Raw genomic sequence first — 16,431 nt, forward strand, 5'->3', positions numbered from 1 at the left:
ACAGCAAGTGAACACTGTCAGTTTCTCTTCATTCGAGGGGCTCATCTGTATTTTCTTGCATTTTGTAAAAAAAAAAAAAAAAAAAAAGCGGGGGAAAATGAAGACACAACTTGTCACTGGCAACAGAACCATTTGTATTTGATTGTCCTGATGATGGATTGGAGCTCTCAGTTGTGTTTTATTCTGCTCACCCAGTGCCAGTAAATCTATTAGTAATACACTGTACCTCTGGATGACGAAAAAATATATAAATAAATTACTCTGGTTGTTACATTTGACCTAAGGGGGGCAAAAATATCCCTAACTGGGTGATTACGTCAAAGCAAGCTTGCTGTGGTGGTTAATGTTAATACGCTTTAATGTCCTTCTAAATCAGAGGCCAGCAGTGCTAATCACATTATGAAGAACATTCACTGCTGTGGGCCTTTTGTGGGGCAGACCTCGTAAAGATCCTTTACAATAAAATAAAACCCCAGGGTAATTGGAAAAGAGAGCTCTCCTGACCTCTAGTGGCTGAAAGAAGATTTGCTTCCAATTTACATAATAAAACTGGCAGGATGTTCCCTCGTCTTATTTGTTCTTCATCTTGAATGCATTCACTCAATGATCAGGTGTTGTTCACCTGATAGGCAGGCATGTATTGTAGGTTTTTAATTTTGGGAAAATATCCACATGGCGTCACACTGAAATGTCCTCTACTAACCACAAACCTGCACTATGTCATACTGAGAACAACCTCAAGGTATTTCAAATTTATTTAATTATGTAGCACTTAAGGAAATATCCACAACTTAGAATCTATTGCGAGCCACTTAGTGGACTTGGCACCCATGTCGAAGAAGGTGTTTTGAGACTAAACTTTCAGCTTTTTGACCTACGTCCAACATGCTACGTACTATAGGTCAACTCCGCGAAGGAGTCATTCTATAAACGTGGTGGTGACATTAGCATGTTGTGAGTCAGCTTCTTTCTCCAGAAGGAAGCTGGTCAAAGTTGATGGGAAGATGGATGGAAGTACACGCAGGACAGTCTTGGAAGAAAACAAGTTAGAGGCAGCAAAAAAAAAAAAAAACTCTAGACCAGGTGGATGTTTAGCTTCCTGAAAGACAATGACGCTCTCTGAATGTCTACAGCTGGCGGAGACATACCCCGAAAGACCAGAAGGTGAAAATGCAGTAAAAAGGGGCTCTGAAGGTATTCACTTGCTAAATAAAAATGCATGTTTTCCATCCAATTAGTGATTATGGGATACTTTGTGTTGGTGTGTCACATAAAATCTGCTGAATTTTGTGGTTTGGATGTCAACGACATGTGGGAGAGTTCAGAGGGTATGAATACTTTCCCAAGGCTCTATCCACGTGTCAGTATATAATTCAAGCAGTATGTGGATTTAGTAGTATGTTTAAAATCTGATGATAGGCCACTGCCTAAGATGTCCCTACGACAACTTTGAAACTTTGTGATGTATGGAAGATAATTCAGTGAACTCCAATGATTACAACAATCTTCTCCTCAAGACAAGCGTAAAGTCTCTTGTTCCATTAGGTTTCAATAAAGAAAAGGCTTCTTGAATAAATATACTGTTTTAAAAGCTTGCTCACATTTGAATCCCAAGTCAATCTCTGTTCACAAACACAGTTAAATCAGATGGGATTAGCCTCCCCTTGGCTTATCCTGTACTCTGAGCCATGTGAGAGGAGCCTGAATGAGACCTCTATAAAAAGAAAGAGAGTGATATACCAAAATAAAATGTATCTGCCAGCCAAGTTAAACCGACCCTGCAGGAGAAACCTAGAGGAGATATCTTATTGGTCTGCGTTGGCTCTTGTCGGCTTTGCCGATTTGTGCTGGCAGACATCCAGGTTTGTGACGTTTTTTATCCCCACCCCTACCTTTTAGCTACTCGCTCTATTCTCAGCGCACTGTACGCTTTTCAGGGAAACTTTCATCCCTATTCATAGAACCTAATTTGACGAAACAAAAGCATGCTTGTCACATGTGTCCAAAACACGTGAACGCTTTGTCCAGCTCTCCATTTGAAGCCCGCTAATGAGACGGTTAGTGGGGAGACAGTGGAAAAGTCTGCTAGGTGGAATGCTGCTCTGCATAGTTTGCCCTGACACACCTGCAGCAACACATTAGGCAATCCCTTGCTTCAAAAATTCATGACAGGCAGATGCAAACAGGTGATTGTGTAATGAGCCACTTGTCGTTGGATACGTTTCCCCCATAGATATGTTTTTGTTCTTTTTAGGAAAAGTTGTCAGTCTTTTGGGCTATTTTAATTATTGTTTTTTTTTTTGTTTTTTGCCTTTCCCATTCACCTTTGCTCCCATTCACCTTTACTTGTTATATTTTTAATGTAGGATGATGCCTATGCAATATTGACTAAAGCATGGTCTTTCTGGCTGCTGTCTAATATCAAACACATGCTGCTGGGAGCAACTGGGTGACATACTTAAATCACTGCATATCCATTGGGTTTTCTTTGTAATTAAGTATTTTCACTAATTATGGAGATAGTCATACAATTATGAATTAGAATTAATTATATATTATTGTTACAGGACTTGATATTAATTTTTCCTTTTTTTTTTTTTTTAGGTAAAACCACATTAATTCTAAAAAACAAAAAATATTGTATCCAAAACTGCCAAAACCACAAAGATAAATGGTGAAGGGTTAAAACTATATATATATATATATAAAGTCATCCCATTTTGCCTGGTGAAGCAGTGAAAATAAGAAAATTGACCTAATAAGAATTAAAAGAATTCTAAGGAGACAAAAATTCACAAAACAAAATCAAAATCAAAATCAACAAATGGCATTGTAAACAAAAAAAAAACATTAATTCAAAAAGAAATAAGAAAGGGCACAGAAACTTTAAAAAAGTGGTGAAATTATGTTAAAAGCCATGTGAATAAAGCAGGGGGGACGGTCGGTCGGTCCCTTTTTTGCATTACGTCCATGTCATTCCCTCCTGACACATCAAGCCGTCTCGGTCACACCCTTCCCGGCTACTACCCCCAACCTTTCTTACCCTGCCCGCCATGTTCTGAAGTAGGAGGAGAAGAGGAGGAGATACGTGTAGTCCTGGCTGTAGCCGGATTAGCATTAGCAGCACGCAGCTAGGCGGAGGCGCAACAAGCTCCTTGAACGCCGAAATAAGTTCTCTGACGAGATTTTTCTCCCCACTTGGAATTAGCCTGATTGTTTTTTTAATGTTCACATTTCTGGAATAGCACCATAACCGGACATAGCGTGAAAAACTATGGTGAGTGACCACTTGCTTTCATTTAGAGTCAAGTTGTTTTGTTTTTTCCAGGGTGTCCTGTAATCCAGTTTGCTCTGGTGATGTCTCCACCGAGCACCCGTCTTGGCTGCTAGCTCGAAGTACTGCTAACTAGCCTAGCATGCTAATGAAAATACGTTGGAGAGCTCCCTGTGGTAGATGTGCATTTTGGTACAGTAGAGGCAGCAAATTTCGAAAATAACACTGTTGTTTTTACATACCCACCATAGGTGAACAATAGTCGTTTAATAATAAAGTGTTTGAAAAAGAATAAAAGCTAGCTGACATATCAGCTTGGTTAGCTTTTATCCAACTTTTTCAAAGCAATGTTTTAACTTCCAAAATTAACGTACAATTGTCACTTAATATTTCTTCAAGCGCAAACAGCTCATTTGCATTACTGAGCAGCATAAAGTATGTGATACTAATAAAACCGACTTTCGGGGACATGTTAGGGGTGTCTACTGCTGAGGGAAACTAGTTGGCGAAAAACAAAATCTCAATTAAAGCCACAAGTTAACGTCGTTCGCTAGCTTGTGCCGATGGCTAACGAAAAGTGTTTATCGCAGGTTTTCACTCAAGTTGTGAACATTACTAGGCAGCGAGCGGGGGGTATTTGTTGGGGTGGATGTTTAAAGTTGACGTTGCTTAAAGTTAGATATGTGCTACACCCATCACTGAACCGTGAGTCAGAAGTCGATAAAATGTTATTGACCAATCTTAGCACAAAAGCTAAAGTGGCGTCAGCTATCAATCACATCACCTAAAGGCGGCACAGTGATTCACTTTTGTTTTTGCTAAAAGTATATCTTTGTTCCATTTGATTTGTTTGCTTATCTCGGATTAAAAGAATCTATCCCGAAAGCGATCTTTGGAATAATTGCAAAAAGGGATATTCTTCTCAGATTGGGCGCTGTCTGCCTCCAGACGTCTTACTTGGTTTGTCTTATTGAAGATAGTGAATGGCGACTGATTTTTTTTTTTTTTCTAATAGTACGATCTTATATATACGTTGGGATTTAAGCTCTTTAACATTGTTTTGCTGAAATCATTAACAACACTAGTCTGAGAAAGGAGCACGGCTTTTGTCTATTGTCAGAAATAATCAGTCACACTGGTTGACAAATGCATCATCACCGTCCTCCTTCCGTCCCTGTCTCTATGGGACAGCTAGAGAGGACAAAGGGCCATCACAAAGTGGCTCCTCCTTATGTTTCTCCCCTGGTGTTTTAAGGTTGATCTTTATTATACCTTGAAGAAATCATTCCATTTGAGTCTGCACTTTTCAATCAGTCTTTACATGGTCACAGAGCTGCATGTAGGAGATGARATATTGGTTTGTGGTAAGTGCTAAGTCACTAAAAGGAAGTGACCGTGTGATTCAGAAACAGGCTCGATGACTTGATGTAGCACGCTCTGCATTGTCACACTGAAACACAGGTGCCTGGTTGCGCAAGAYTTTCTTTCACCAGATCAGCTTTAGTCCCTGTGTGACAAAGTGRACCTGTTCTGAGTGCTRCCTTCTCAATCCTTAATGCTAATCAAAGGTTACCTGGGTTTTGCCAAGTGGCACACACACAGACACACACATAAACTCACTCCCTTACTTGTTATTGCAGTGTATGTCCGAAAATGTAAAAACAAGGGGAGTTTGGCCAGCTTTCTCACATTTGGCCGAGCCCGCGTTAGTTTCCCAGAGTTTGCGATTCTGGAATGACAAAATTAAATGGATTCTGTGCTTTCTAGTTCACTTACAGGATTGGCGAGGTTGTGTTTTAATCTGTGAAAAACTTTCATCAGCTGCTGGATTTGAAGTAAACATTGTAGAGCTGGGAAGATGCCTTTTTTTTTTTTTTTTTTTTTTAAACGTTGATGCAATGCACCAGGAATCTGACATATTGAGCTGTGACCTCCTAAGGTGAAGATGCCTTTGTTGTGAATTATAAGTCGGCACAGGAATTTAACTTGCTAATAAGGTCAACTGTACTGGAGAGCATGTTCGTTTCTTTGAACAAAGATGTAAATTTCTTCCTCATTTTTTTTTTTTTTTTTTTTTAAATAAAGGTGTCAGTCACTGTGAATGTTATTTGGAATTTGCCTTTCCGGAATACAACACATCTTTTGAAGACAATTTTGTTTTGCATCAAAACCGTTCAGCCTGAAACATATGCCACGATAACGTGTCAGACTGTTGGCCAGTTCCCTAATTTGGATGAACAAGATACAGACAATAGGGCAACATTTGCATAAAACGGTCAATATGATRATAAGAGTTTTACTTTAGTGTGAAGTTACTAGGAATGTGACAATGCATGCATCAGACAAACGTAAATCGGATTTTAGCAATGTTTTTGTACATAAGTATCATTCTTTTAAAGAATCTTTAGGCACTTCGCAAATCAACTCGTGATGATTTAGAAAAAGAAAGTAGGACAATTAAAAATTAAATGATGACATTGAATTGACTTGCCATGCATTCATGACTACAGATCTGACTTTTCTAAACTAAATCCTCCTTACCCGTCTGCTGTTCTTCTGTTAGACAAACACGTCAAATATGTTGGAATATGCAACATGCTAGCTACTTTGCATCATAAATGCTCAGCGTGGGTGTTATGATGTTCCTTGAAACCTGCTCTCCAGGCATCATGTTAGGGATATTTTAGCTGCTTGTGATCCAGTTACTCTGTTTCTGATATTTATYGATATTACATTTATTTTACTACCCTTTCAACACCTTTGAGAAAAAACAACCGTACCGCTGACTTTATCGCCCCCACAGTCTGGCACTGCATYACACTATCACTGTCACACAACCAAAAACATACCACATGATGGKGGTTAGCATTTATTGCATAAATTTTTGTTTATCATGACAAATTTAAGTATGATAGCCATTCTCATTTATCTTTGCTACCWTAAATTCCAATTAATGAGGTTTAAAACGCCCCAAAAATGAAAATGTCAGTATTGCTGAGTTTGTTAGTTTTAATATTTTCTCCACTGTTTGTTCAATTAAAGCATCAATAAATGTTATTTTAAAATTATGACTAAAAGTAGTTACTGTGTGATGTTTAGGGATTCAAAAAAAACAACAAATGCTTCTTTTTGTGACTGATGTTCTAAAAAACATTACAAATGGATTTGTTTTTCAAGAGCAGTGTTTGTGGGGCTATGATTGATGGGCTATGCAGCAGTTTTTAGGTAACTTTTACAGTTACCTAAAAAAGAAGTAATGGATAGTTTTTATCATCACTTTTATCGTCATCACAATATTACCAGAAAACAWCTTGATGAAACWCGTAAGTCCCACTCCTACCACGTGACCAACCTCTTTCACTTTCCCTCAAGAAACAAATGGCAAGAAGATGGGAATAAATATCGGGCGTTCATATTGGCCCAGTTTTATTTATCATACCGATATATCGCTCMTCCCTAAATGTCTTCTCCGTAGTTTTAGGGCGGATCTTTAGTATCACTAGCTTTCTGGACTTCTGGTTTATAGTAGCAGCAAAGGTCAACTATTTTGTTTACACGTCTGGGCTGAAACATTTAAAATGGTTCCCCTTGTTTCACGTGTCTGAAAAGATTTTTTTTTTTTTTTTAGTATCGTACAACCTGAATACGGCACAGATTTTGACTTAGCGATTCTTTTCTTTGCAATTATATATTCGCCGTAAATTCTCCCGGTGTAGCGGTTGTGTGCTTCAAAGTTTTGTTTGTCCACCTGTTTGGTGAGGTTCRTACTCTAGCTTTAATATAGTTTGGCTCAAGCGGTTTTCATRATAAAGGTTTTGAAACTATGGTGTTGATATTTAAGCTTGCATTTTTATTTAAATCTGTAATACTACCATTCAAGCGTCATCTGATTAAAACATCTATAAAGCAAACAACTGGAAAACGGGGATATTTCATCCACCGTAGCACAAATGTTTAGTGTAGCTACAGTGTGGACGAGTATCAGATTGTGTCACTCTGAATCTAAAATCTCCAATATAAACACGCTGTTGGAATCACTGCACTCCAGCAYTTAGTCCAACCCAGCGTTTCTGCATCCCACTCACAGACCCATTGGTTAATAATAAGCAGGTCAGTTGTTCTCATACCTATTGTTGTCGACTGTTTTTTTTTTTTTTTGAGAAATATGACTTGATCAAGCCTTTTCTAACATTCTGCACTACAAAATAAACGATACACAAGTACGAATGGCTTGTGCTGATTATATATCAGGTTAATATTGGTATTGACCAGTTCTCAAAGCTGCAGGATTGGTATCTTACTGGAAGTGAAAATGTTGTATCGAGACAACCCTGACATAAAGGTGTCCAATAGAGATGTTTGATGAAAATATTTCTACTAGAAATATGTATGAATAACATTTAAGCTGCAATTAAACTGATAATCTCATTAAGTCTGAATAGGATTTTCTTTCTGTAGCCGGAATAGTTCCATACTTGACTTGCTCGTCATGACACGTTATTGAGTTTTCTGAATTTTCGGCCTTTTTACGAATCTACCTTGATTTAGGTAGGAAAAAAAGCAGGTATAATACACACGGTGAATAGGTTTTTTTTTTAAAAACTACTCATATTTATCGATATTATATATATTTTTTTCTAAACTAGTAATACGCCCAATATTTTGGGCGTATTACTCATAAGAAATTCTCCTAAAATCTATCAGTCTTCAGAAATATCTATGAACCACAGGATGTGGGAGATCCATTTATCACCACACACATTTCTAATGCATTATCATTCGCATTTAGGTGGAAAAGAGGCAGCGCATGACGTGGACAGTGATGTAGAATGAAAATCACAGCTTGATGTGTAGATGATGATGGTGACGTTTCCACAGAGGCAACGCGGTTGGAGTGATTGTGTCCTTTGCCTTGGCTTGGTTGTCGGATGAATCCAGAATGAGCGAACAGGAAGTGGGGATGTTTGGCAGCACACAATCTCAGATTTCGATGTTAAATTACCCTTTGACTTTCGATAGCGTACAAAAATTGATGACAGAATCAGTCACGTAGCGATATAGCTGACCTGCCCTGACTCATGAATATGCATTTCGACACGCACATCTTGTAGACCTTCTCTGACTCCAAAGCCGAATCTGCTCGTATTGGGGGGGGGGGCGTTGTTCCGGGACGAGACGGGGGGTGGGACGGACGAGACAGACTCTCCTCTCTTCCTCCTGTCAGCTTCGGGTGAATAGGTGATTATAGCAGCAGATGTGTCATTAGGTCTGAGCTGCATTCATGCGGATGCAGAGTTTGGGGGGGAAGGAGTGGCGGGTGATGAGGGATTTGGATTTTGGAGGGAGGGAGTGCTCCGCAGGGATCACGTTTCGCCTGGCGTTAAGTGAATTTATGGGATGTGCCAACTTGTTTTATTATCCCATAAAAAAACATACACTCTTTGTTTCCTTTCCTGTGTCGGCTTCAGCTGTTCGTCTGTGGCATTGCTTGGCAGGAAGTCTGCGAAATGAGCATGGAGGCCAGCGCAAATAGCCGCTCGATGGTTTTTCAGAAAGAGCAAATTACGTCATTAAGTCTAAACGCTCAATTTGCACAGAAATCAAAATCATTGTGAAAGCACTTGGTGTGGGTGTGGCTTGTTTGCTCAATGCAGAGATCAGATTACAGAGTTGCATAAGTCATCACTGGTCTACCTACATGGCAGATGGAGAGGACGCAGAAAACTTTTACATCGACTTGAGTGAGATCAGCTGAGTCAGTAAGCATTATGCAGTTTCCAAATAAACCTCGTATTTCAGAGAATTGTTTTTCTATTCTTTCCACCTGACTGCAGCACTTGTTAAAATAGACTCATTGCACTACAACACTGAGGTTCTCATGGTCTAGAGGTTTTATGTGGAACATGGAGGTGTAGCACAGTTTACCCTCACTTTCTGTATTTGTCAGGAAGTGCTATTTATAAGACCTCATTTCTAGTTTTTATTTTTTTTTGTCTGCCACCCACCATGTGGTGGAAACACATTTTGTCATACAGTGGGGCTTTGCAGGATCAAAGAACATCTGTACTTTTGTTTACWTTTGTTGAGAATCAAAAGGGAAAGAGAAGATCTGAAATTTATCCTGGATTTTTATTTTTTTATTTTGCAAGAGAATTTGCTATCAGTAAAATTTTAATGTGTAAAAATGTTTAGTACATTCTATTAGATTGATAAATTAAGARTTATTACTACTTAGGTTTTTCTGTATTGATCTACCAGTCAATAATCAAAACTAGAGGTGTGCCGATCGATCGGTCACCGATCATAATCGGCCGATTTTCGTGAAAAAGTGCATGATCGGCGATCATTGGCTCTTGTTGCCGATACCGACCACCTGCATCTCATTTCGCAGCCTGCCTGTGCAGCTGGTCTCCTCTTTCCTTCACACTGCATAAACACGCAGCAACAAATTCTAAGCGATGTTGAACTATAACGCACTGAGTGAATGGGGAAGTTAGCTAGCCGCCATGCTATCAGGAAGTTTTCATTCAGTAACTCAGGATTGTTTATTGTAATGGATCCTGTATTTGCATTTGAGTGTTAAGTTTTATACTTGAAATTTTTTTGGCAATGTTGAGAGGTTTTATTTTGGCTCTTTGCATTATTTAGCCTCTTCAGAGCCTTCATATGTTATCAGTCTGTTAAAGGTAGTATTACCAATACAGTACAATTTGCAGAATGCCTGTTTTGTTTAGTTTTCTTCTTGGAAAAAGTTATTAAAAACAAGTTTTTGTCTAAATTAAGGTGATTAAGGTGAATTCATGGTTCCTTTTTCCAAATAATGTAACCGGTAGTGTTTATGATAAAAAAATTATAATAATTATGTGTTCGGTATCGGTGATCGGCCCTCATAGGTGATCGGTATCGGCAGGAAAAAACCTGATCGGMACATCTCTAATCAAAACCAAACAGTGGAAAATAATTACTTCCAGCCTCTGGCTATTTCTTTGCTCTCAATGTTCTGGCAGGTAAATGGATTTTCTTCTGTATTTTGTCTTTTTTTTGTTACCAGGTTTCATTTTGTTAAATCAAGCTAAAGCTGCCATGTCTACTTTGCTTAAATCTCTTCGTAGTAAACTTGAATAACAGTAACTTATGTAATTGTTATTAGTTTGGGAAAACTTTATATTTCCTTTCAGTTTTTTTTTTYATGCATTTTTTGTAAATATTTCCTTACAGTCACTGCTGTTAATGCCAAAGAGGTAAACATTTACTGTTATTCAAGTTTCACAAAWAWAGCAAAGTACTGAGTTTCTGCAGAACATTGCATAATTTTTACATTTTTTAAAAACACCTCCCCATATTATGTTCAAATTAAGTCATAGTCACCTAATGCTGCTCTCTCAACAATGCTATATTATGGATTCCGTCGCAAGACTTCAGTTTGGGTATTTTAATTGCTAATGGCATGTTTAAAATGAAACAAGAGAATACATTGGTGCAAAAAGAAAAGTATGCAAAAAGCCTATCATGCATTAAAGCTAGATATATTTGCAGTATTTTTTGTTGTTTTGTTTTGGCATGTGTTCTATTTTTTATTTATTTATTCTTACCTCGTTAACTTTTCATGCACTATTATAAAACCTCCTTGGGTGAGCAAGTTCAAAATCCAGAAAAATCCATAATTAGCTTAAATTGCTAGTAGTGATTAGCCTGGGCCGTGTGCACATCAATTAGCAAAGCTCACTGCTTGTTGCAGTTGTAACAGGACTACAGGCAGGTTGAGTTTGGATGGTATTCCCAGGAGTTTTGACTCTGAGGTGAAATTAACACATCATGTTCATATTCTCGTTTCTGGGTCTCTGTTGTTCACTTCCTTTTTGAGACTTTTATGGAGAATCGACCAAAAATGACCATGAAGAGCACGTCTCATTTGCTCTACACACAGTTAATTTGTTTGTAATTTCCTTGAAAAAATTTCAGTAAAACTGTGCTAAAGGCAGCCGAGGTATCTCCAGTGGTTCTCGTACCAGAGTTTGTAACCCATAGGTTGTAAATATACTTTGTACACCGAGTTCAGGTGAACTCAGAGAGGAGCTGTTCCATACTTTAGCCAGTCAACTTCCCTCCTATCCCACCCAGAGTGCACCATCACCACCTCGTTTTCTCCAAGGGGTTTGAACAAGCGGAGTTGGCGCTCCAGACATTACTCATGTTCAGCTGCCTACCTTCTAATTTGCCATTGTGTCGAGTTACTGTAAACGCAAATGATCTTGTGAAAGCTGAAACGCCATTCTTTTCACAACACGCGGGGCCCCGTGTCATCTGAAGTGGGCAGGCATGGAAAGTGCTTATCTGAAAGTATGAAACATGTTTGTTTAGTTTCAAAACGGAAGCCACTGCAGCTATAAATGCAATTCAACACCATGTTATTGTTGAGGTGTGTAAATCAGGATCGCGACGAGAACTTCTGGAGAGATTAGCACATATTATCCCATAGTAATCGTTCATGGTTTATACTTTTTTTTTGTTGCTTTTTTTTCCCCCCTGTCCTTACACTCATCTGCTGTGTGTGTTGTTTAGGTGATGGCGTGGTCTTGTGTACTGCCTGCACTGCGTGTGTGGAGATGGTTTTAACAGATGCTCTTCTGGAGGACTCAGGAACACTGCGCTGGCCTGAAGAAACCTCTTAAGCAAACGTGACACTTTACACAAAAGGATAAACGTCTGTCGAGGACACACTGACACGTGGACTTTACAAACTTCTCTTTCATTCCCAACACTACCAGAGCCCAAGCTCCTCTCCGTTTTCGTGTAGTTTTTATATTATTTCTTCCTTTTTGTCGCAACCTCACCGCCACCATGCCAAGCACCATCCGCCGGCAGATGAAAAACATGGTCAACAATTACTCTGACGCCGAGAAGAAAGTCAGAGAGGCCACGTCCAACGACCCGTGGGGCCCGTCGTCCTCGCTCATGTCCGAGGTGGCCGACCTTACCTACAACGTGGTGGCCTTCAGTGAGATCATGAACATGATCTGGAAGCGGCTCAACGACCACGGGAAGAACTGGCGCCACGTCTACAAAGCGCTCACGCTGCTCGACTACCTGATAAAGACGGGCTCGGAGAGGGTGGCGCTGCAGTGCAAGGAGAACATCTTCGCCATCCAGACCCTTAAGGACTTCCAGTACATTGACAAAGACGGCAAAGACCAGGGCATCAACGTCAGAGAGAAGAGCAAGCAGCTGGTGGTGCTGCTRAAGGACGAGGAACGCCTTAAAGGAGAGAGGTGAGGTCAATCGCAAATTTATGTAAAATTGACTTTTTAGCTTAACGAAGAAACGTTCTGAATTTAGAGTGTGGGAAGGAGTAGGTGCTCCTTAAAGAGACAGAGGCCGAATTTCAAGGTGTTAAATTGCAAAGTTAAACTTCGTTGAAGCCATGTTTGATATTTTCAAAAAAAAATTTTAACAACTGAAAGTGACATAGTTACTTAATTGTGGTATAAGATGACACGATGTAGCTAGAAAACGCGTAATACTGCTCCTTTTAAGAAATAGTTTGTATTAATTCAGTCTGTATCTGAATACATTTACGTTTTGGTTGACATTAAAACTGAAACAGTTGTTGAATCTTTTACTCCATAGTGGAGACACATCAGTCAGGCGGCCTGATATTGATCATTAATCACATCGAATCTAAGAATCGGGACAGTTTTCAGTCTGTAAATTTGTCTTTGGTTGATTCACATGGAGAATATTTTTTATTTTATCAAATAACGTCCTGCACACTGTTTTTTTTCCACCTTTTATTTGTAACGTAGTTTCTGGGGGGAAAAAAAGCAAATACAACAGAATGTTCCTCTCCAATTTGAAGCGGTCTGCTGCATAAACAAAACTTAGTGAAATGTTTTTTACTTTTCAGTATTTATGCAGCAAACATTCTTTTGAGTTTTTTTTTTTTCCTGTGGTGTTTAAACTGAGAAGATGAAATGGCAGGATGTCTTGCAGAAAACACTGCTTACATAATCCAGCAAATTACCAAACACCAAAGCTATGGGTTTAATGAAACTAAATTGTTGGACTTTGTGTTGGTGGGAAATATTTTAAGAATGAAGATGTTATAGCTGTGGAATGGCAAAAAAAAAGACACAACTTGCCGTTACGTTTGAGAAAACCGCTTTGGCGAGAAGTCACGCTGTGTTGAGACGATCTTCTGGTTTTCTGTAATTCTGGATTTTGTTTGCAGATTTCCTCTTAGTACTGTTTGACGCTGATCTCCAAAGACACAGGGTTCCTACACAGTCTGGAAACATCAAATTTGATTTAAGTTTCCTCCCCCCCCCCCCGAGTTTGTGTAACTATTAAAAAAAGAAAGAAAAAGCAAAAATATTGCTTTCTCTTTCAATCATTTTTTCTGGATTCGTCAATTTCTCTTTTTATTCCATCCATTAATACACATATTGATTTAAAATAAAATAAAATTATTTTGTAAAAATTTATTTTTACATTTTTAGTCATTCTTCCATTTTTGTCCATCCAAGTGGTCTGTTTAAATATAATTTTAAAATAATTTGCACCCGATGAATCCCTATGTCTTCCTATTTTTTATTTTTTGCAAACTTTCCCATTAATCCACCAGTCTATCCATTTTATAAAATTATTTACTTGTCCTTTCTTTTTCTTCTTCTTCTTCTTCTTCTTCTTATTATTATTATTATTATTATTCTTCTTCTTCTGTGCAGTAAAACTACCTGTACTTATTATGAATCTCTGAATTTACACTTTTGGAGACGGACCAAAAATCTTGTGAGAACTTTGCTTAATCTGAATCCGTAACCCTGACTGGCTGCCATGTTATTTCCTATTTTGCTACTTCCTCCTGCTCAGATTTGAACCGGCAGGGGTCAAAACGATATGAACGCTTCCTGTTTTTTTTTTTTGTCATGCTAGGTCTCAGGCTTTGAAGACTAAGGAGCGCATGGCCCAGGTGTCCACAGGAAGCACTCAGATGGGCTTCGGCCGAGGCTCGTCCCAGCCCAACCTCTCCACATCCTACAGCGAAGAGTACGGCAGGTCGGAGGGCTCCCCCGCCTCCTACCACGGCTGTAAGTATGTCAGACGTTACGGAGGCCCCAYGGGGTTTGGTCCCCCTATGTTTAAAYGGCAGATAAAGAAGGACTAAATCAGCTGTTGTCACCGTATATCAGGAAGCGCAACTTCTGCCTAAAACTCTGAGGCCGTCACCTTCCCCTCCCCCCGCTCCATCCCTGCCCGGCCGTTCTGCACCAGGGCCGCATTCCTCAGCTCTTTTCCACTCCCCCACACACAAACAGAAGAGGAAGAAGATCACCACCCACCAAACTCCCTACCTCCCCAACCGCCACCCCACCCGTCCCCAAAATCATCTTTTATACATACGACAGAGGAATCTGCTKGCGTTTTTAAGCGATGCGCTCATTTCTCCTGAAACGGTGACAGTGCAGCAGGCGTCACTGATGACTTATCATTTTAGAGGAAYTGTTCTAGTTTTTAAAAAAAACAACAAAAAGGTCATGCACATTACTCTATAATGAGTCGAATACAGTCCGTGGGGCATTGCAATTAGTTAGAAAATGATTGCAAGGAAGAGGTCACAAATATATACACAAAAAAAAGAAGAAGAAAGAAAAGATGAGTCACATTTGCGAAGTAGGTTACCACAGTGGAGATGAACTGAGAATGAAATGAAAGAGTGAACCCTGGCCTCTTTTCCTTTCACACTCTGACCTCCATTCCTTTGCACCCAGCAGGATGACTGTGTCTGCAGGGATGSCTGTTGGCTCTCGTCTGTCTGTGGCCTCACACGCCGTTTTAACCTGCGTGGTTTAGATGCGATGCAGCCGTATGGAGGGTCAGAAGTGCCGCCATTCAGCGCCATGAGTAACTGACTTTAGTAAATKTCTATATGTAATTTGTATGAAAGTGGAAATGCGTAATTGCATTTGCAAACAAGTGTATGTTTAGTTAGTTTGGTAAATAGATATTGAAATAATTATTCATTATAMATCAGAGCATAGACAATCAATTTCATCTACGTTGCTAATAAAAGTCACTGGGCAGGGTGGGCACAGCTACAGACAAAGTGATTGGTCTGCAGTTTTTCTGCTCTGCGTGTTAACCAATCAGAAGGTCTATTTGATCTCTTTTAATGACTTGTACTTTTTTGTGCAAAAAAAATGATCAAATACCTTACTTTACATGATTTTAATTTGACTTTGATCTTTAAATATTAATTTAATAAATGTACCACTTGATAATATTGAATACAATACATATATATACAATACATATCATGCATATAGGTAGTTAGTTTGTTGGATTGTAGTGTGTGCATACTCAAAGCTCTTCTTCTTCTTCTGCCCGTTATGATTAAAACCTCAGCAGCTGACTCGTCAGCGGAGACCCAGTCAGAGTTCAGTCGGGTCGTCATCGTGGGAGGTGACGTGAGATTTTTGGGATTCCAGTGAAACCTTCCGAGTATTGTTGTACAGACGTGGYGCGAGTGAATGAGCGAACRAATGAATGGCCATGCAGCTGTGACAGCAGATATTCAACGTTTAGGAGTAAAGCTTCATGTAACGCATGTACGTTTGATTTCTGTGTTTGGCGGGTTTTAGTTWGCGTTCACATTTGGACTCTGCCTCCCACAACAGCTACTAAATTCCTTATCTCCCAACGCAAGAGACGACGTGTCTGCAAATGTGATGGGATTTCCTGACTCTTCCCTTTGATTTTAAAATGCTRTAYACCATTACCARTCCATAAATCCACCAGAGGTGACACCAGGGTGTTCTACTTTCTGAAAATGCAGCCTTCTATTCCTAGTTAAAGTTGCGTAGTCCTCAGGGAGTCTGAAGTTGGCAGGAAATGGCAGAAGAGTAGATGAGAATCAAAGTTTCARACATTCTTGCCCCCCCAGCCCCTCCTCATGTAGGCGCAGCTGCGTTTAAACAGTATGCCGTATATGGTCTATTCCCACAGCGGTGTGTTTTAGTTGGCATAGTGTTTTATAAGCCTTAGAAGTGTTGCATGTTGAAGTAGTGCCACCATGTTCCTTCTTTTTTGCTGCTCACTTTATTAAACCCATGAGCTCAAACGTTTCTTTTGATAGAATCTTTATGCCTTTATTCTCATGT

At 39.4% G+C, this 16,431-nt stretch overlaps 1 protein-coding gene across 1 annotated transcript in view; it reads left to right on the top strand.

Moving 5' to 3' along the window:
- Nucleotides 1-2,969: 2,969 nt before the first annotated feature.
- epn2 (epsin 2) overlaps nt 2,970-16,431 on the top strand; it is a 28,834-nt gene continuing 15,372 nt past the window's right edge. The window contains exons 1-3 of the mRNA XM_008416673.2: nt 2,970-3,277; nt 11,837-12,543; nt 14,207-14,361. Coding sequence (XP_008414895.1) covers nt 12,116-12,543; nt 14,207-14,361 — 583 coding nt within the window. The 5' untranslated portion in view covers nt 2,970-3,277; nt 11,837-12,115. The remainder of the gene's footprint in view (nt 3,278-11,836; nt 12,544-14,206; nt 14,362-16,431) is intronic.

Source organism: Poecilia reticulata, linkage group LG8 (assembly GCF_000633615.1).
Source record: "Poecilia reticulata strain Guanapo linkage group LG8, Guppy_female_1.0+MT, whole genome shotgun sequence".
Lineage (NCBI taxonomy): Eukaryota > Metazoa > Chordata > Actinopteri > Cyprinodontiformes > Poeciliidae > Poecilia > Poecilia reticulata.